Source organism: Oryzias melastigma, linkage group LG18, assembly GCF_002922805.2.
Source record: "Oryzias melastigma strain HK-1 linkage group LG18, ASM292280v2, whole genome shotgun sequence".
Lineage (NCBI taxonomy): Eukaryota > Metazoa > Chordata > Actinopteri > Beloniformes > Adrianichthyidae > Oryzias > Oryzias melastigma.
Genome location: NC_050529.1, coordinates 8,218,267 through 8,240,274, shown reverse-complemented (window position 1 = coordinate 8,240,274; position 22,008 = coordinate 8,218,267). Strand labels below are relative to the sequence as shown.

General features: G+C 35.7%; 1 protein-coding gene across 1 annotated transcript in view; it reads left to right on the top strand.

Moving 5' to 3' along the window:
- LOC112156171 overlaps positions 1 to 19,366 on the top strand; it is a 28,993-nt gene extending 9,627 nt beyond the window's left edge. Inside the window, exons 2-19 of the mRNA XM_036216585.1 lie at positions 499 to 652; positions 760 to 802; positions 2,211 to 2,381; positions 4,296 to 4,517; positions 4,659 to 4,758; positions 9,316 to 9,545; positions 9,665 to 9,919; positions 10,560 to 10,817; positions 11,123 to 11,572; positions 12,186 to 12,437; positions 12,741 to 12,998; positions 13,541 to 13,798; positions 16,552 to 16,809; positions 16,935 to 17,192; positions 17,308 to 17,565; positions 18,128 to 18,133; positions 18,357 to 18,433; positions 18,546 to 19,366. Coding sequence (XP_036072478.1) covers positions 769 to 802; positions 2,211 to 2,381; positions 4,296 to 4,517; positions 4,659 to 4,758; positions 9,316 to 9,545; positions 9,665 to 9,919; positions 10,560 to 10,817; positions 11,123 to 11,572; positions 12,186 to 12,437; positions 12,741 to 12,998; positions 13,541 to 13,798; positions 16,552 to 16,809; positions 16,935 to 17,192; positions 17,308 to 17,565; positions 18,128 to 18,133; positions 18,357 to 18,433; positions 18,546 to 18,602 — 3,402 coding nt within the window. The 5' untranslated portion in view covers positions 499 to 652; positions 760 to 768 and the 3' untranslated portion in view covers positions 18,603 to 19,366. The remainder of the gene's footprint in view (positions 1 to 498; positions 653 to 759; positions 803 to 2,210; positions 2,382 to 4,295; positions 4,518 to 4,658; positions 4,759 to 9,315; positions 9,546 to 9,664; positions 9,920 to 10,559; positions 10,818 to 11,122; positions 11,573 to 12,185; positions 12,438 to 12,740; positions 12,999 to 13,540; positions 13,799 to 16,551; positions 16,810 to 16,934; positions 17,193 to 17,307; positions 17,566 to 18,127; positions 18,134 to 18,356; positions 18,434 to 18,545) is intronic.
- The last annotated feature ends 2,642 nt before the right edge of the window (positions 19,367 to 22,008 follow it).

Here is a 22,008-nt window from a genome sequence, read left to right as displayed (position 1 = left end):
TCGGCTGGCCTGGGAACGCCTCGGGGTCCCCCCAGAGGAGCTGGAGGAAGTGGCCAGGGAGAGGGAAGTCTGGGCATCTTTGCTTAGATTGCTGCCCCCGCGACCCGGTCCCGGATGAAGCGCAGGAAGATGGATGGATGGATGGATAGTTACAAAAGTATTAGGCGTCTGTAAAAAAAAAGAATTGTAACTGTATAGTCTGTAAAAAAGTGATGTTTTTTTTAGTGCTGCTTCGGTTGAAGGTCTTGGTGTGGGGATGGCTGGGCGCTCCCTCTCTTTTTTCATTCCATCATCATCCACCTCAGCAAAACATTAACACTCACCTGAGCACAGGTGTCAGCTAACCTTTGCACTAATAGTAAGTATGACAGAATGAAAGGCTTTATTTGTGTGGGTTTAGATGATTTTGTGAACTCCAGTTGTATTGTGTACAGTTTATATTTGAAGACTATTTTAGCCAAAAGTTATTTTAGCCAAAAACTATACCCTGTTTCACAGGTTATAGTTTTCTAGTACAACTGCATTCCTGAGCTACTGGAAGAGGAGGAGTTTTTCTATGATGTGTTTCATGAGGAAACAAACAAGGACTAACAAGCAGGAACAACAATTCAGCAGAACTCGGAAGATGTTCGCTTTTGACGCAGATAAAATGGCAAGTAAATAATCGGATCTAGCAAAAAATCTGTTGATGGAAAACAGCACATTATCATGCAGTATATACAACAGAAGAACATTTATGATTTAAGTTTTCTTTTAAAGGTTTAACTCATGGATTATAAAGGGATCGTCGTCATTTTTGCAGGTCAGTATCTTTTTATATAAATGTCTTTTTAAAAAAAAAAAAAAAAAAAAACAGCCTACTTTATTTTAGTACATGGTTTTGCTTTAGGTAAGTCTGATCATTAAAAATGAGGGTTTAACCCACTAGAATTTAGAGCCTAAAACTCAATTTTTTGTCTTCTTTTGAATTTACCTCTGTATTTTCAATTTGAAAGAATACCTGCTTGCATACTTGGTGTCATTTAATCAGTACAACCTCTACTATGTGACAATACCTTTATTGTGTAATTTTGTCATGTTTTATTTACACACTAGACATAAAATCATGCAAAAACTAAACATTCCATCAGGAAAAATTTGATTCATTTTACTACTTTAACAAGAATTTCTCTCCTAAGAGCACTGCTGTCTATTTGAAAATTTTCCTGAAATTCTATATTTTTTTCTTTTATTTTGTATTCTATGTTGGTCAGCTTTTTCTTTTTTCTCAAACATTTTCCTTGTTGTGCTTGTAAGGAATAATAAAAAGGTTCTAGGGAGAAGTTTGATCCAGTTTAATTCAATAAAATATTAATTACAGAACATAAAGAAGTTTAAGTTAAACATTTACTCTACGGGATCAGAGTGGTTTACCGCCTTGCCGTTTCATGCAGGCCACCTGTGTGCACCGTACACTGTACAGCTTTGTCTGCTTTTTTTTTTATTGCAGATAGCCTGTATCCACTAAAAAAGGTAGTTGTAACTTAGGATTTTTGATTTGTGCCACCCAAGAAAGCTCATCAAACATACATAATTGCAGATGTGTTCATCGGACCTGAGTTAATGAACACATGTCAGAACTATGTACCTTAGATACCCATGGCATTTCCAGTCCACACTGCAATGTAACCCAGCAGGAAGAAATTCTTTAAAAAATACCAAAATATTTTTTAGATTTATGAGGCTGACAAATTCTCAGAATTCTCTTGTTTATTGCCATTGATTCAATGGAAAGCTCCAAAAAAGTTCATAAGAAAATGGATTAGCCATAATGAAGACACCAGCTGCTAATGCACATATCTAATATTTTGTATACTATTGGCACTCATTTTAAACTGGTTGTTATGGTTAGATTCTTAGCATTGTTCCTCCTCCAATTGTGCTTTTACTTCACTAAAATTGAACAGTATTATTACTTATCATTGGGAGATCTTTTGCACCTCTCTGGTTTATTATTTAGATGTGCATTTCTCATCTAAATTTTGAAATGCCATCAACCTTCTGCAGTACGTAGATCACTTAAGATGCTATGTGACAATTTTGAGACACTGACATTGTGACACTGAGCTATTATTGTACAGTGAATACTTACAGAATCTTATCTGCATGAATTCCTTCTTTGTCAGGTTACACCCTGTAAAGAAAACTAACATTTTGATTGTTTGTTTCAGGAGCACTGCTCAGTGTTTCCTTTGGGCAGACTCGCCAGTTCTACTTTGTGAACACTCCTTTGACCTGGACAGATGCTCAAAGTGTCTGCAGACAGAACTACACTGACCTGGCCTCCATAGAGAATACAGCAGATGTTGATGCAGTTATTGCTGCAGTTTCAAATTATACAGGTGAGGATTTCATTGCAGAGCCAATGCTAGAGTTATGGTAAATGGTATACTTGTACACCGCTTTTCTACCTTCCTTGTATGGAGCCCCAAACCGTTCATAATTAAATAAATAAATATGACCTTATTTAATCAGACAATCAACCAACAAAAATCGTTTAAATATACAAAAAGATCATGAAATTGTGAACAACCTACACACAAATTTTAAATTGACCATATTATTATATAAATTTCATTTTTGCTTTAAAAACATGCTTTTTATGTTATAAAACATTTTATTACTATTGTGGGTGGGATCTAAACGCTCATTGGCTTATCTTCTGAAGTCAACTTGTATTCCTAGATACCTGCTTGTTTTTTGCCTCTGCCGTAGCCATAAAGTAACGTAAAGATTATGTATTTCAGCGTTATTTATTAGACACTCTAATGCTATTTCGAGTTGTTTAGATGACATTTTAGAAATGCTCAGCTTAAAAAATGCTGCAGAAGATCCTAACATCCACAACTCAATTTTTGCTAGCTGGAAAGCAATTGAGCGCCGGTTCATGTGGACTACACCACGGAGGAACTGTCTTTAAGCGCCTGTAGTCCACGTCTTTAAATACCAGTTGAAACTTTTAGTTGCAATGTAGACTTAGGTCTACATTGCATTAACCTGTTGACTTTAGATCTGTGTAGAACATCACAGATCAGTCTTTATCAGTCTAAACACATACTAGTGTTTGTGCACTTTTGACACAGAGCCAATTCTGAATGCATAGATGAATTTCCTGAAACCTAATAGGTCACCTGTCTGCATTGTTGTGCTGAAATACCGCCTTACCTGAGCGCCTTCTACAAACACTGCCAAAAGCCCCTTGGAATAATATGTATCTCAACTTACACTTAAAGCAATACACTAAGAAGTAGAATTAGTGTGACTTCCATGACACTAGCAGGCATCGTGAGATTATGTTACAAGTGCACAAAAGTTAATGTTCACATGTATGTTTCTCGTGGTCTCCAGATGCATAAATGAATGTTCAAAAGTCAACCTGAACACTAGTCAGTGACTGAACAACTACTGGTTTGCTTCTACAAATGCTTGTGTGTATTTGTATTTTCATTGTACCACTCCAATGAAAATTTTGTTTTTTGTCTTTTTAACATGTAGCATTTTTCTCATAATAGATAACCTCTATAAAACAGATTCCGTGGCAGATATTTATGCCTGATGTTGGGTCAGCTTTTGTGAAAAGGTGCAACAAAAGTTCTGATTTTTTTTTTCTCTTCAAAAAGCACCTCAAAAATGTTAATTATTAATGAAACTTCACATTCTCATATTCCAACACTTTTTATTGTGACATGCTTTAGAAAAATACTGCACCATCACCAAATACAACATTGGTGGGCTTTCATTTAACAAAAATGGAACTGTGGAGCACAAAATGATGTTTTGGTCCTCCCTTCCTACAATAATCAAAACATTTGTGCATTGATTTAAATATACTTACGACATTTTGCAGGGTAAATTTATAGACAAAAAAAACAGCATAAGCAGAGAGGTGCTGATGTGGTTTCTTCTGCCAGTAAAGATCTGCCCTGTTTTGAAGAAGGTTCTATCAGGTTTCTGTACAGGTCTGTTGTGGAGGTGGTTCCCAGGCGTGCTCACTAAAATATAGAAGCTGTCACTTATAAGGCCTTTTGAAATCAACATAAACAAACTGAGCATTTTGGAATTACAGTTTTTAAAAATTCTATTTTAATGATTTTGAAATATTTATCCTAGTTAAATGATAGATGTGTGAATTAACAAAGTGGGGGGAAAAAACAAATTGAGGTTTTGGACACATTAGGTACAGTTATGTATTTTTGGAACAGCTTTATTTCAATTCTATTCATTTCAATGACTAAACAAATTCTTTATTTTTAAAGGGAAAGCTTGGATTGGCCTTCACGATGACTTGGAAAACAGTTGGAAGTGGTCTTTGAGTGACAGCGGCTTTTATGGTGATGGACAGTCAACATTTCGGAACTGGGGGTCTAATGAGCCCAACAATCTGTATGGACAACAGTTGTGTGCGGATCTTTATGGTGTCAACGGTTTATGGGATGACAATGATTGTAATGTGGCACTAGCTTTTGTTTGCTATACTGGTGAGTCATTTTTCAAATTTTATTGACTTTAAATGTGCATTCTCCTTGACATGTTTTTTTTGACTGAATGAAGTCTTAAAAAATTAAACAAAAAAGTTTTTCTTGTTTTTTAATTTGTGTTTTCCTATTATATACTTATAGGCGCAGTTTCTGGCACACCCTCTTACATTCGCATTAACACTCCATTGAACTGGACAGAAGCACAGAAATACTGCAGGAATAACTATGTTGACTTGGCCAGGTACAGTAGGCACTAATCTCTTCTTCACCGTTGACCTGCTTTCCGGACAAACCACTTCTCTAAAGGAAAAGGAATACATTAGTTGTTGTAAATTTAGGATGCACCAACAGTTTTTCTTAGCCCCTATCTGTTCATCTTTCCTTTGTTGCTCGCTTTCCTACTTTTGAAACTATTTGTCATTATTGCAATGCTTAGACTGTTCTGCTTGGCCTCTAGTTTCCTAACGATAAAGCTTTTTTCTATAATTAGGAAGTAGTTTGTATATATTTTGGTGTCCTTTGATAAATCCTTTAACATTGGAGGTAATGTGCTAATATTGACATTCTTTGCGTTACCCTAAAGCCTCATTTCCACTGAGCAGTCCGGTCCCGTCTCGTCTAGTATTTTGAGCCTTTCCATTGTAAAATTGACCCATTGAACAGAAACAACCTGTACCTCTTGGGGGTTTCCATCTGTTGAAGGTCCATTAAGAACTGCAATAGACCTGTTGGGGTGGAGCCGCTGTTTCCACCCGTTGACTGGCAGAAAGGGATGACGACATTACAAAGCACTAATATAGCGCTCATATAAGCTAATGTTTCCAATGTTTTTAAGCATTCCTGTGTAATCTTTTGGTCATGAGTTTATTTAGAAAATTCCTGGAAACAACAGCAAGGTCTGATCTGGAATTGAAAAAGTTCCTTGCCATGTTTTGGTGTTGGTGTGATACAGGGTAAGCTAGCAGCACGCTAGCGGCGTACGCCATGCATGCACCTTAAAAACAAACCGTTCAGTGGAACCAAGGCTTAACTGAGTGAATAATTAGGTAGAATTTGAGGCAGAATTAGGTAAAAAGTGCATTTTCTGTCAGATGCCTCTCCTTTAAATCTGTCATTTTTTCTCAGCATGTTTTAGTTTGAGTTTACAGTTAAACAGTATTAATATTTGTTAATGGGTTCTTAACCACCTGACCAGGTTATGAAAGTTATGATTGAGTGTCGAGAACTAGGTTTATATTACCTGCCATTATTATATTGGATGAATTTTAAAGATCGTTTTGGAAAAACTCTGGGCAATCAAAATTTGGGCCATAAACATTCACAAAGGTAACAGGGGACAAATTTAAAAGACCTGTAGTAATTCAAAAATGGCCCTCAGGGTCTGCAATAGTTGTGCTTTGACAGAAAGGGCTATTTTTAACAAAATTGTCACCCTTCTTGGTTTAGAACTAAAGTTAGCACCGTGGCCCTGCCCAAGTCAATCAGAACTGATTGAATTGTGTGCTTGTAATGAGTCTCCTGGAGAAAGATTATATCAGGCTGCTGACGTTTCAAATGGGCAAGCACTTTGGCCCTTTTTTTACAGGATTCCCCAAACCTTTCACATCCCTACTGATTAGCTTTAATGGAGATCCACCAGCAATGTGAGGTATTACTCATCTATATGTATTTAACCAGATACACTACTGTTAAACACTGTGCTTCCATGATACTGGCACTCTTGTTACCACCACACAAGTACGAAAAAGAACATAGTATTAACATCAAACACACATTCCCTGAACAAGAGGAGCTTTCTCAGGTAAAGCTCACCTCTAACCCACCGATACCCAATAGAAGCAGTACCATAACAATTTCCTACTCTGTGACCCTCTCCAGACCCCACAACAAAACCTTGAAACAAGAACCAAATTTAAGTAATATCATCAAAATCATCAGTCTGATACTAGTGTGATCATAAGTGTCCCTTGGCAAATTCTAGTCGATAAACCTCCTTGCTTCCTCCAGTTTGTCAAAAGTGCGAGCTTCTCCATGTGATGTTCCTTGAAATCACGCCAGATGTAATAAGCCATAGTGCAGGTTTGTGGCTCTCCAATGTTTACACGTATCCTCAAACTCCCTGCACATCCGGGGACAGATCTGAGAAGATGTAAACTTTAGCATGGCTGTACTGCATAGCTCCGTTCTGTGCTGCAAGCCTCACAATAAGATCCCAGGTTTGATGGTAGAGAAGGTGAACTATGAATGGTCGAGGTCTCTGGACAGCGGCTGGTATGGAACCTGGAGCTCAGTACGCACAATCAACAAGCACCCCACTTCACAAAGTTCTCCTTCCCCTGAAGACTGGGAATCAGACCAGTGATGAAATCCAGCAGTCTCCATGTCTCCATACCCTCAGCAATTCCAAGAATTCTGATATTCTGTTGCCTTGAACGTATTTCCACATCATCCAGCTTTTTATGGTGGGAATCTTGTTTCTTTAAAACCCTTCCACTCTCCTTTGCTTGTTTATATTAAAAGTGGGGTCATCTGGACCTCACAAGACAGTGCGCTGAACTTTTTTTTAATCATTGATTTTTGTGTTTCACTAATGTCCACGACAGACATAAAATCCTGTCCACCTTTGTCCACATTTGTCATGGAAGGAATCACATATCAATATGTGGTTGGACTCATCTGGACCCCAAAGATAGCAGAAGGGTTAAAAGCTCTCTGCAGAGCCATTTTAGTGCAGTGATCCTGTCGCTCTGATCATTTAGAGTCCTCCATTTTACATACCATTCTGGTTACTGTGGCGGGGGCGATCTGCGTGGAGGTGATTTTAGATAAAAGTTCAGTAAACTTGTTGCCCACTGAGGTACGAAAACTTGAAATAGCATGCATCAAGTTAGGCATAGTTGGGTTAGGCTCTGATGCCTGATTAGCCTCGGATTCAGAGCAGGACAACAGGCTATGCGCTAGATCCACGGCCACCACATGTTTGTGAGCTGCAGAGGCTAACAGTGACGTGTTTCCATTAGTTTTCTCTGGTTTCTGATGGACTATCTTGATCTTGCTTTTTCTATTCGTCACTTTTGTCAGAGCGGTTGACAGCAATGAGCAAGCAACAGCAAAAGAGGGAGTTTAGGTCTCTAAATATTTAGCACAAATAAATGCTGAAGCGGAGGTCTCCAAAACATGTTTTACTCACTACTTACTTGCAAACCATGCACCCAGTTTGGATCTTTTCTGACACCATGCAGCAAAAACAGAATTTAATGACACCAGCATTCAGTGCAGCGACTATCTCACATACAAGTTGCTTTTACCCAGAAATTCATGCTGCTTTTCTTTTGGTAAATTACAAAATATTTGTTTTCAAGGGAACAGTCAATATTGTCTGAAGAATATTTTTCAATATAAGAAAAAATAGAATGAATTTGGCTTAACTGAAAAGTGTCTAAAAATATGATTGCAAGATTGCTAAACTGTTCATAAACCTGAACAGGTGCTTCAAAAGTGAAGGAAAAACAAACCAATTTTTTAGAGAAAAAATTTCAGTGTGATGACAGGATAAATGAGGCTTTGATGCGTTATTTACATGCCAGTCAGCGCTGCAGCTCAAGTTTTCTCAAGTAAATGCGTATTTCACTGCTAATTGCAGCAACATTGCTAATTTTTCAGAGCGTTGTACGCATCACTCTGATCCATCAGGTCTCTGAACTAGAATCTATTGCTTTGAAGTTCAGCAGAACTTCAGCTCGCCTTGCCGACAGCATTTCGATGGAGGCTCCGTGCATGACCTGCTGCAGCTCTACTGCTCGTTCTTATGTGAGCCTCTACGAAGCATCGCTATCCACGCTTTTAGATGATACTGGCAGCAGTGTGCAGAAGCTCAAAGAGGCTCAGAGCGCTCTGCTGCCAACTAGTGAGTGGAAGTGGAAAAAATAAGCAAGACGGTAAAGGATGCAAAGGATGCTCATAAATAATTAAATAAATATAGCGATGGCAACATTTTCAATCGATACAACTATTGTCAAAAGAAATATTGCGATATATCGCCAAATCGATTTTTCCTACAACCCTAGTTGTTTGGGTCAAAACAGGGAAAGAGTATGGATACAAGAAAAGACTCATTATTGTACAGTACAGAGGGGAGAATGATGCATCAAACTAAAATTATTTATTATTCTGAGGTATGAGCCAAGTTCACAAGTAATATCCCCTCCAAAAGTGTATAAATTCCCACATGAGAAGCAAGTAAAGGGGATTCCCCCATTTGACAAAGTGAATTTCAGGCCCTGAAAATGAAATGGTTCTAGTGTCACTCGTTTTCTTTACGATTTTGTGCTGATGTCACTTGTTGTTGGACCTGGTTTTTGCACCGTATTACATATGTTAAACTCTTCACTACCCACATTACACTTTTTTCAGACAGACATGAAAATTTCCAAACTTTTCTTGTTTAAACTCATTTTATATAAATAAAAACAAGATTTAATGCCAACCAAAGATTTATGTAGATCTGGAGGGCTGCGCATTTCTGCACGAGACACTGCACAGAGGAGATTGTGTCAGGAATCAGTGCTCTGTCCTGGATGCCGCTCAGCTGGCCCTCATTTGCCAATCACCCTTATGACACTTAGGCACTGCACAGGGCCTCACTCAGTGTGAAGTATTGTTTTGTGCCACCCTTATTTTTTTCTTAAAAATGTGTTAAGAAGATAATGAAATGAAACATTTTACAATGTTAAATAAAAAATGGCCCTTTAAGGTTTTCCTTTTTTTTTGCTTTAAATATAATGTTGTCTGTTTACAGTGTGCGGAATATTACAGAAAATAACATCATTAAAGACCTATCAGGAAGTAGTGTGGTCTGGATTGGTCTGCATCGCCAGAAAGTGTGGTCCGATGGAAGCCAGTCTGTGTTTCAGTACCCGATACTTGGTCAAAACTCTGTTGGAGAGCTATGTGTTAGTGCAGACAGGTCTGGACAATGGTCAAATAATTACTGCTCTTCTCAATTTCCATTTATTTGCTATAAAATAGGTATGTATGTTCAAGTACTTCCTTGATTTTAATGAGACATATTGCTGTTGTCAGTTAAAAAATGAAGACAAGGTGTTATATAAATTTATAATAAACCGGTTTTTGTGTTTTATCCTCAGCACTTCTGAATGTGGAAAATGTTACTTTACTTAGAAGAACAGAGACTAACGTCACTCTGCAGTGGAGTAAGATCAACAATGCCAGCTATGTGCTCCAGTTTAATGGTACAGAGAGGATGATTGCAGCCCCTGATGGCGATGGACCAGTAACTTTCACAGTCTCATCCCTCAGTCCTGGGACTACATATACATTCAATCTCTACTCTGTTTATGGAAGCACCAGAAGCACTGGAGTAAAACTGACAGTAACAACAGGTAAAATGACTTTTTTTTTAATTGTCCTAAAAGAAATTCAGTATAAACCAAAAAAACATAGAATGCTCATGATAAAATAATAATATCGATTTTCCAGTTTATGTATAGGACTATATGGGGCTTAATTTACTAAGATTGTCTGACTGATTGATTGATTGATTAGTTTGTTTATTTCAAGAACTATAAGCAATAGCAACAAAGGAAAAATACAATAGAAAAACATACATATATCAAAATAAGATATTTAAAAAATGATTTAGAAAATAAATAAAATAGTATGAGAACTTCTTGCTATTACAACTTGCACCTCATAATAAACACAATTGAACTTGTACAAACAGTACACACACGACACATCACGTCCATTATATGATTGCAAATAGTTTGAGTCATTGCTTGAAAGAAAGTGGGTAAAAGATAACTCATAATGCTACCACTGTCTTGTTTTACCTAAATTGCATTTGTACCCAATTAGATGGATTATGGTTTTAAATTCTGATTAGATGGAGATTTACAGAACCATATTGGATAGGGGGAAAAAAGCCAAGACCACTGTACTTGAATGAGGTTTTAATGTGTACGTGACAATACTGGCATTTATTTTTTGCTATGGATTATTCAGCTCCTTTTCTGTCTATAGCTCCTCCAAATGTGGAATTCTTCAGATTTGTGGCACGGGACCACCGCAGTATTACACTACAGTGGAACAAAATAACCAACAACATCAGCTTTGTTCTTCATGTGAATAGTGTGGAGACAAACATAACTGCACCAACAGGAGATGGACCAGTCAATTACACTGTCTCTTCTCTCAGTGCCAGAACAAACTACACATTTACTCTGTTTTCTGTGTTTGGGAATGTCAGAAGCAGTGGAGTACAAGTCACTGTCGCTACTGGTGAGATTTTTTAAATTTAAATTAACAATAACTAGGAAAATAAGGTTTTATAAATATGTTGATTATACTGCTATTTAATAAGTAGGAAAACAAACCAGTTAAACATGAAAATATGTATTGATTTCCTATTGCTCCTTTTTTAATGTTACTTCAAATGCAGGTCACAAATTTTAATTCTGAAAAGTGTTTAACAAAAAATTTCTAAAAAGTTGTTTTACGTTAAACAAGTTAAACTGAAACCGTGATATTTTTTTAATCTAATTTTTTCATTAAAGCCAATGTTTTTGTCTTTTTCAATGAGGAAGGCCCCCCTCCCACCTGTGCAGAGATAGTATGTCCATCAGGAACGGAGTGCTACACCATCAACGGCATTGCCACATGTGTGGACCCCTGCAACAACTATACTGCACTGAATGATGACTGGCGCTCAGTTGATAACACGAACAATAGTGTTTTACACTGTGATCGAAATATCAACTGGAACGGCTGGTATCGCATGTTTCTGGGGGGAAATAATGCTCAAATCCCTGAAACGTGTGTGGCAGAGAATCGATGTGGAACTCATGCTCCTCTGTGGATCAATGGAGTTCATCCCACACAGTCAGAGGGAATAGTAACTCGTACTGTGTGTAACGCTTGGTCTGGATCCTGCTGTAACTTTCCAACACACACCATTAAGGTCAAACTCTGCTTTGGATCGTACTATGTCTACAAACTAGGGGTTCCATCAACCTGCTGGCTGGCATATTGTACAGGTACAGTGGAAATTCAGTCCTTAATGTACATGCTTTTGTAACTTGTTGATTAAAGCCATTATACCCTTCATTTTCCAAATACACATGTTAAAAAACAAATGTCTACAATGTGTATTTTTTTTATCTTAGCAAATCCAAGCAAAACACAAATATGTTTACTACTAAAAATGAAACACAATTTCTTTTTTTTTTGCATGGATTTTAGTAATCATTGGGCTATGTCTTTGAGTAATCCTTTTACTACTTTCTCCTCCAAAAGGTTTAGTAGAAAACCTTTAAAAAAAACAGCATTGTGTGTATTAATCACTCTAAGCAAAGAGAAATAGAAAAGGCACATTTTTCATTCAGTTTTCTTTTTTCATTTAGGTGAGGTTGTGAAAGGGTTGATGAATCTGAAATTTACTGAATAAGAGGTTTAAATATATTCTTTGGCTATTTTGATATGAGCTCCAAAGTCTCAAATTACCAAAAATGTTAACAATTTAAAAGTAGTATTTTGATAAAAAAAAAAGAACTTAGATACACGCTTGCAAGTAAATATAAGTACAGTTCCTACATTATTATCATGATCACAGTTTTTGATTTTTAAACAATATTTTCTTTTTCTTTCTAGTCTCTCACAATGGATTTAGTGTATTGGGACAAAATAAAAGCAGCATCACTCTGCAGTGGCCTAAAGTGAACAACAGTGTCAGCTTTGTTCTCCATTTCAATGGCACAGAGACGAACATCAGTGCATCATCTGCAGATGGACCTGTAACGTACACCGTCTCATCTCTCTCTCCTGGAAATAGATACACTTTTATTCTCTTCCACGTCTTTGAAAATATCAGAGTCAGTCAATTTCAACTTCAGGCTTTTACTGGTAAGATTTCACGGGTCTATGTTTAAACCATGTACAGTTACATGATTAAAAAAAAGTGATTTGTTTTTAGAATGTTTAATGTTATTAAAGTGATCTAAATGTGTAACATTATCTTTAGTGATTCTGCAGATCGGTGTTAAGATGAGGGGCCAGTCACATTAGTGATAGACATGCACATCTAAGTATACATGTTAAAATGCTGCTTTGATGGAATACAGCAAACAAGTCGAAAACAATTATAGCATTACTGATCTGACATGTTGTTGTCAAAGATTAAAAATTCAGCTCTCGTTTGTTTTGTAGCTCCACCAAATGTGGAATTCTTCAGATCAATTGCTCAAGACCAGACCAGTATTACACTACAGTGGAACAAAATAACCAATGACATCAGCTTTGTTCTTCGTGTGAATGGTGGGGAGACAAACATTCCTGCTCCAACAGAAGATGGACCAGTTAATTACACCGGCTCTTCTCTCAGTGCGAGAACAAACTACACATTTACTCTGTTTTCTGTGTTTGGGAATGTCAGGAGTAGTGGAGTACAAGTCAATGTCGCTACTGGTGAGAAGTTTTATTTTATTATAGCAATTACTAAAGATATTAGGGATATGTGAAAAAAATATATAAATTGTTTAGCTGTTTTTTTTAATTAAAAAATGCACAGTAGAAACAAGTGGATGTGGTATTAAACTACAGGATTCAATTTTGGGACTTGAAAGATTACACTTGTGGTGTTATAAAAAGCATATCTACCATTGTTTTTTTTGTTTTTTTCCATCAGGACAGGTCATAGTTATTAATAGAGTTTCATATAAAAGATTAATTGACTCAACAAATTGGGTATATGAAATACCAGCCAACAAACAGGAGCTAAATCTGGGTTTAAATAATTGCTAGCTTTTTTTGTTTTTGGCATTAACGTCAAAAAAAAAAAAAAAAAAAAAATCAGACATACGAGCTAGTAGCATCTGTGCCTAACTGAAATGATTTAAAAGTGCTACTTTGATAGGTTATACCAAAAATAGTTCTGCAAGAATGTGACAACTCTGCTGATATTTATTGTCAGCAAGGATTAAACATTAAGGGCTTGTTTTGTTTTTCAGCTCCACCAAATGTGGAATTCTTCAGATCAATTGCACAAGTCCATAACAGTATTACACTACAGTGGAACAAAGTAGCCAATGACATCAGCTTTGTTCTTCGTGTGAACGGTGTGGAGATGAACATAACTGCACCAACAGGAGATGGACCAGTTAATTACACTGTCTCTTCTCTTAGTGCTGGAAGAAGCTTCACATTTACTCTGTTTTCTGTGTATGAGAATGTCAGAAGCAGTGGAGTACAAGTCACTGTCGCTACGGGTGAGACTTTTTTATTTAAATTAACAATAACTAAAGAAATTGAGAAAATAAAAACTAAAGTATCGTGTTGTTTTTATAAATAACGCACATATGAACAAAGTAGATACAGCTTGAAGCAGTGACGTGCCGTCAGGGGAGGCAGGTGAGGCTGAGCCTCACCAGCAAAATATAGCTAAAAAATTGCACACATTTAATAACATGAATATACTTTTTAAAATCAAAAATCAAACGTTATTTTTTTAGACGTTATGTTTTATGATTAACATTTTTGTTTGGGTTTTCAACATTTCTTGGTTTAAAAAAAAAAAACAAACAAAAAAAAAAAAAGCGGCATATTCACAAGTTTCCTGTCCAAATACGATAGACAACGCTGGGTGAGGCTGGGTGAGGCAGCTCCGACCCCAGCCTCACCCAGCACTGCACACACTGACTGTAGGTGCAGCTGACGCATGTCTGTGTTGTTTCGGTCTTTCTATCATCATAAAATGCGCTTTATTTTAAATTAACCTCATTTGTTTATCTCTTGCTATCTTTCTGATTACATTGGTTTCAGTTTTTTGACTCATTTAGTCTCTTTATCCGCTAAAAATGCACTTAAAAAACACTAATTGCGGTCGACAGTCCGCCTGCCTCACCACAATATTCATGCCACCAGCAGAGGGCATGCATAAATAGTAGATTTAGTGAGAGCATAACAAGTGCAGCAGTCCAGTACTCTTTAATGTTGTTTAGCATCAATTTCTAAATGGAGGACTTGGTTTTTAAACCCCTAAACTCAAGAATTTGTTTAAACACATCATTGGTAGTGATCTCCACTGAGAAAGAGAGACTTTTAACACTGAAGAAAGAAAAGGAAGACTTCTACAAAAAGAACATTCATCTGTTTCTTCAGAAGGAGCAGCGCACAGACTTAATTCATAAGTAAAAGTAAGTCAATAACAACAATTATGGTGATTTTTTTTTTTTTAATTTTTGCTACAGTTTGTAAACAGAAATAAATTGTTGAATTGAAATTTTAAACAACACTTTATCTGTCAGTCAAATGGTGAATAAGCTGCTATGTAGGCAGTGTTGCCACATAGTGTCAGAGCTTTGAAGTTCTTTATTTATTTATTTATATAAATATTTATTTAATATTTCTAAACAATGGAGGGGGTGGGGGGGATCAGCCCCTTCGCAAATTTTGTAAATAGGCCTGACGTCAGTGCCTCACCAGCCGTGAACCTCACCGCACGTCACTGGCTTGAAGTATAGTAGGGGTAAAACTGATGTCATACTGAAATATAAACTCATTGACAAAGTTTTTAAACTTAAAAAAAGACAAATTCTATTAATTCAAAATTGGAATTTACATTTGCTCTCTGTTTTGAATAGAACTTTTCTCAGTTTGAATACTACTTTTCTGTAGCTTGAACACAAAATTTACCTTTCAAAAATACATCATCAGGTCACAGGCACCAAAGACACCAAACATCGATTTAACAGTGCATATGCGTACTCATTACCTCTAAAAATTGAACGTCAGGATTAAAAGATAATTCCACTATGCAGAGAAATTGGGAACGGATAAACATTGTACTTATTGTATAAACAACCTAAGTATTTTTTATTCTTTAGCATTAATTTATTAATTGTTGTTATTGTGGATCATCAGTAACAATAAATTGTCACCAACACTGTGTACAAACAGTTGATTGCTTTCTTAAAGGCACATGAGATCTTGGAACCTTTTGGGGTACAGGTCCAAAAACTGGACAGAAACAGCACTTTCAAAAATGATTAATGATTTTTTAACACCAACAGACGCAGGTGATCTAGTTGTTCTTTTATTATTAGATCTACAGTCTTTCTTTTTCAAAATGGGCTCTCACTTATCCAAGTGTTATCCCTGAAGTGGGGGGTCCCCCAGGGATCTGGACCCTTTTCTATTTTCTATTTATTTGCTACTATTGGGAATGTTGTGTTGGTACGACCACACAATTCAATCAATAATTGACTGCCTTGCTGATGTCAGGTTGTGGATGTTGGCTAACTCTCTTGACTTCAATGAAAACAAAACTGAGGTAATTGTGTTTACCGCTAGTGGTTGAAAAGATCATGATCTTGATCTCCTCTGTCTTGCACCTTTTGAGCAGTCTGTGGTCACGAGCTTGGGTGTGAAACTTCATGCTGCCCTGAATCTCAACCTCCAAATAAATGCTCTGACCAGGTCCTGCTTTTTTCAAATGCAACGTTTGGCTAGGGTTAGGTCTTTTTTCTCAAAAAAGAACATTGATATTGTCACCCATGCCTTTGTAATGTCCAGACTAAATTATTGCTGCTCTTTATATGCTGGGTTACGTAGAGCTTTAAAAGCCAGGCTGCAGTTGGTCTAAAATGCCACAGCAAGATTTTTTTGTGGGGCAAAAAAGTTTGACCAGTGCAGTACTTCATTTTGATCAAATCTCTTGTTTGTTTTTTTTAGCTTGGTTTTAAAATACTCCCCCTAAGTTCTTACACTCTGAAGACCAGTCTGGTTCCCAAAACTAAGCTTAAGTTCCAATGGAACCGTGCCTTTGGTGTGTTGGCTCCTAAACTCTGGAATAGGCTATTAAAGAGATCACGCTCTTGGGAAATTAAAAAAAAAAAAAAAGGTTACTTTCTTACAGTGTTTCAGTGATAGCCTAACTTTTTAGTCTATTTTGTGTTGGTTTTTATGTCTGTTTTACAGTTGTTTTATTTGTTTTTTTTTTTTATTGTTTTTTTTACCTCAGCTCCAAAAAATCCAGAGAACATCATATCATCAAGTCAGAATGAGACAAGCATCAATCTGCAGTGGGCTAAAGTAGACAACAGTGTTAGCTTTGTTCTTCAGTTTAATGACAGACAGGAAATAATTGCTCCACCAACAGGAAATGGACCAATATCTTACACTGTGGCCAAGCTGGATCCTCAAACGAATTACACATTTAGCCTCTTCTCTGTGTTTGAGAACGTCACAAGCACAGGAGTCATCTTTTCTGCAGTAACTGGTAAGATAGTACCCTCATGTATGTAGAGATCAAATTTTAAAGATAATGGAATCAATTGACATCAATTCAAACCAAACACAGATCTCAACAGTAACATTGTGCCCTGACTGGTGTTTTTTCCTCAGCTCCTAAAAATGCACAAAATGTCACCTCAACCGGACAAAATGAGACAAGCATCAATCTGCAGTGGGCTAAAGTAGACAACAATGTTAGCTTTGTTCTTCAGTTTAATGACAGACAGGAAATAATTGCTCCACCAAAAGGAAATGGACCAATATCTTACACTGTGACCAAGCTGGATCCTCAAACCAAATACACATTTAGCCTCTTCTCTGTGTTTGAGAACATCACAAGCACTGGAGTCCTCTTTTCTGCAGTAACTGGTAAGATAATACCCTCATGTAATTACGAATAAAGCCAATGGAAGCAATTGACATCAATTCATGAAGCACCTATCTCAATCTTAACATCGTCCTCTGACTGGTGTTTTTTCCTCAGCTCCCGAAAATGCACAAAATGTCACCTCAACCGGACAAAATGAGACAAGCATCAATCTGCAGTGGGCTAAAGTAGACAACAATGTTAGCTTTGTTCTTCAGTTTAATGACAGACAGGAAACAATTGCTCCACCAAAAGGAAATGGACCAATATCTTACACTGTGACCAAGCTGGATCCTCAAACCAAATACACATTTAGCCTCTTCTCTGTGTTTGAGAACGTCACAAGCACAGGAGTCATCTTTTCTGCAGTAACTGGTAAGGAATCTATTTCTTTGTCTGTATTTGAATTTTTAGTTCATATGCTATGTTCAGAATTTACTTAATGTTTAAATACTTAATTGTTCTTGACAACTTTTTTATTTATTTTTCTTTTTACTTTTATTACTTTCTCATCTTCTTACTCACAGTTTTTTATAATTTCTTCTGATTGAAAACATCAGAGAGGACTAACATTTTGGAATATTCATACTTTAAGTTATTATATTTGTTTTGTGTCAAAAGCATAATCTTTATTGGAGATAACGTGCCAGACAATTTTCTACCTTTATACATGTTGTGATTCATAATAATCACAAATATTCTGCAGATCATGATTTTTTTTAAATATAAAAATTAAAATTGCTTGCATTTGTTGCCATGGTGAGTTTAACTTATAATTTTGCCTTTTTTGTCGTGCATCAGAAGATGACATCATAGTCACTAACAACTTTGCCAATTTTTTCATTGTACACAGTGCCAGGTGTTGTAAATATTGACATTGTTTGTTTATTGTTTTCTCTTTACTTTCATTCAAATCACACATCATCTCTAAACAAAGTGCACAGTAAGATGATTTTTTTTTTGTTATTTCAATGTATTACTTTTACAAAGATAGAAGTATTCCCTTGCATTTAAAAATCTACAATACCTTCATAACTTGTCTGCTTTTCTATTGAACATTGTTTAACTTAATTTGTAAATATATATATATTTGTTTAAGCTTTTGGATGTTATGGTTATTTTTTTGATAAAGATAACATATCTACTTCATAAACTATTTTTTCTAGAATATATTATGATGTTTAAAGTTGGTATCAAGACATCCAGCCTGAATGCATCTCAAATAGAAGAACTGGTGAAAGAGGTGAGTTACTACATTCTTCTGTCATTTGAAAAAACATTTTCAACACGTATTTATTTAAGTAGAATATACCTTTGTTTTACATTTTTTAATGTGTTTCATCTGATACATTTAGCATCTCAAAAAAATTGAAAAGTCTGCAGAATTAATAAAATTCATCCTAAAGATGTGAGAGAAATTAATAGAATTCCTCCTGAAGACGTGAGAGAAGAGGACTTGGAAACAAAGAGACACAAATGCATTCTGGAAATTTCTACGCGTCAGTGAGAAATATTTGACTTTAACAGATTCTTATTTTGTAATTTTCTGCACCTATAATAAAAATAATTTGTTGTGCTTGTATATTAGTAAATGTTTAAAATGAGCATGTTTTAAATGTAAATTTAAAATTTTAAGTTTCCTTCTTTTAAAACATGATCTTGCAAAGGTTTTTTTCACAAACGCCAAAAAAAAAAAAACTTCTCTTTCTCACATTTTGAAAGAATTAAACAGAAAAGAATTAACTAATCATGCAAAGCTGTGCTCTCTTAGGGTAGTGTGACCTCCGAGACCTAGGCAAAAATCTGTATGAAGATTGACAAATGTGTAGTGAATGAGCGATAATGAGCTCAAATGTCTAACAAAAAATATATATATTAGCAAAAACTGTCTGTATGTACTTATTTACCTTTGCTTTAAATGTTCAATGTTAAAACTGGGGAAAAAACAGAAACGTGTTGGACTTACTGTTTGAACCAAATCCGCCTTATTATGTACGATGTGTTTTAAGAGCCTCAGCTTTTGCTGCCAAGTTTTTCGTGCATGTCGGAGAGTCTCTTATAATGCTATCCACACCTTGGCTATAAGTCATTCCAACCTTTTTTCCCAAATTTTTAAAATATATTTTTTTATAAATGTTTTTTTTTATTTTCTTTTTTAATCATATTTAACTAATTATTAATCATCTGGGTATGCTTTGGATTATTGGTGCTAGTTAGTGCGGGTGATTGTTTTTTTTTCTGATGATGATGATGAATGTGCTTCGATTTTTGATATTGATTAATGTAATTGTTTTTATCCTGATGATAATTATCTAAGTATATTTATGTTTTAGGTACTGATTAATATAAATGTCTGTAGATGTTTTGAACGTATTTACATCAGTGATCTTAATTAACCTTAATAACCTGAATCTATGATTGTAGAGTATAAATGTTTGACATTAAGTTCTTAACCGGATGTTGATCATTCATGTAGAGGGAATGGTAAAGTCAAGCCGGGGTGGGATTATATAAATTTGCTTCCTCCCACTCGCTTACAAGTGATCAACTTGTGATTGATTATGAAAAATGTTATTTTATGTATTATTATCTATTACAGAGTAATAGATAACACTAATATTTACACAAATCTTTGATTACAAGGAATGTGACTCTGAAGTGTCTGACAAGTGTCTTTTCTATAAAGGTTTGAACTTTGAGAGTTTAAACAACAAAAAATTTATAAAAATGGTAATGTATATTTGATTCGAAGTACGTAGTGATTATATTTTTTATTGTAAAAAATAAAGATGACTACTTTAAAGTCTGTCTATTGCAGTTTTTCACAACATGAGTTTCTCAAGAAAAGAAAAAACACTGAAAATGTTAAATACTTTACCTAAAACAGTAAAGTCAAATAATATTTATCATACTATGTTGAGTTAAAATGTTTTTGTTTTTTTTCTCTCCAAGTCAAGTTCCTAGAAGCAAAATTCCAGAAAAGTTTTTGCCACAAGGACAGATCTACAGAGGAAAACAAAGGAGACAGAAGTAATTTCACCATGGAATATAGCACACAGACAAATCACTAGGACAGATTTTGTTATAAACAACCAACTCAGAGCAACAGCTGGAAAACGTTCTGCTCAAGATAAACCTACCAAACCAAAGGAAAAGATAAAAGGCTTTAATAGCCACAAAACAGTGCATAAATATAAAAAAACAGATACATTTATTGTCCACCCATATCCCTATTTAATGAAAAATGTGAGTTGCAAAATGTGATTTGCTGCTTTTAAATATGAGTAAGTTTCTCATACTGTATATGAAAACATATTTTTTTAATATATTGCAAAATTATTTCATATATGTTGCAACTTATGTTTGTTTTAAAAGATAAAGTGTATCATGAAGGATTTTTTTTAATGTAATGTGCAAGCACTCATGACCAGCAGGTGATGCTGTTGTGTTATGCTACCACGACAAACTAGTCATTAGAAAGCTGTGCATACTGGCTCCTTACTCACTTAGATGTGTAAATGTGCAAGGGCCGCCTGAAGAATGTGTACACAAAATATGCTGATTGTCTAATTTCTTAATTACTACAGCAAGGTTGCACCTAAGGAGACCCAGCTGATTGCATAGTGTGCAGCAGTTTGGTGGGAGAGTGTTTAAAAAAAAAAAAAAAGAAAAAATCTTTCAAAAAAGTGTGCATGGACATTTTTTGCTCACTAGGCCACTTGTTTGTCCTGTATAGGTTTGCCCATTTTCCATCGGCAAACAGCCCATGTTCACCTGTATGGGGTACTTGTGACTAAGGCTTTAATGCTGGGGTTGCTCTTAAGGGAATTTCGTTTAAATTTTAGAAATGGCGGTCTATGGTGGTGTGTTTGCGTCCTTATCTTTATATTTTGAGATTTTTTTCCCCTTAAGCATAAAGGGGATGCTTTAAAAAAAAAAAAAAAAAAACTCACCAGGACACAGAATAGAATAATCTATTGCAGGGGTCTTAACAGTTAAAGAGCCATTTAGGCTTTTTTTCCCCAACTGATCCAAACCTTGTGGAAGCCACAATATCTTGTTTGGATACTGTGTTATATGTCATTACAATATATAATTTTAATAATTACTATTAATTATGTTTATCTTATGGCATGAACAAAAACCGAAATGTAAAGATAGAGTAGCATTTTCTCAAAATATGAAATTACTTTTTTTTTGCATTTGACAGAAGCTTATATGATTTCCTTTCAAAATAAAAGACACCTTGTTCCGGACTGGATCATGCCAGTGCAGCATTGGACATCATAAATTAATATGTGCTTTTCAGAATTGTGTTTAGTATTTGAAATTGGTTTATTGTAGAGGAAGACCTCTTCAAGACAACAGGGATGCAAAAAAAACTTTAACATAGTTTATCTTTGAGGTGCACCTCAGTCATGCATTTAAAAACTAATAATGTAAACCTTCCCAGATTAAATGAAGATCAAATCACAGACTTAGACTCGCCGCTCTCATCATCTGAACTTCATGATGCTCTGCTGCTTATGCCGAACAACAAAGCTCCGGGGCCGGATGGCTTTCCCGCTGAGTTTTACAAAGAATTCTGGGAACAGCTAGCAGAAACTTTTTATAAAATGGTTACATTTATAAAGGAAAATCAGTTACTTCCACCAAACATGAATTCAGCAAATATAATCCTTCTTCTCAAACCAGAGAAAGATCCCACAACTGCTTCCAGCTATCGTCCAATTTCACTGATCAATGCAGACGTTAAAATTATTTGTAAAGCATTAGCACAGAGAATAGAAAAAATCACTCCCCACATAATTCACCATG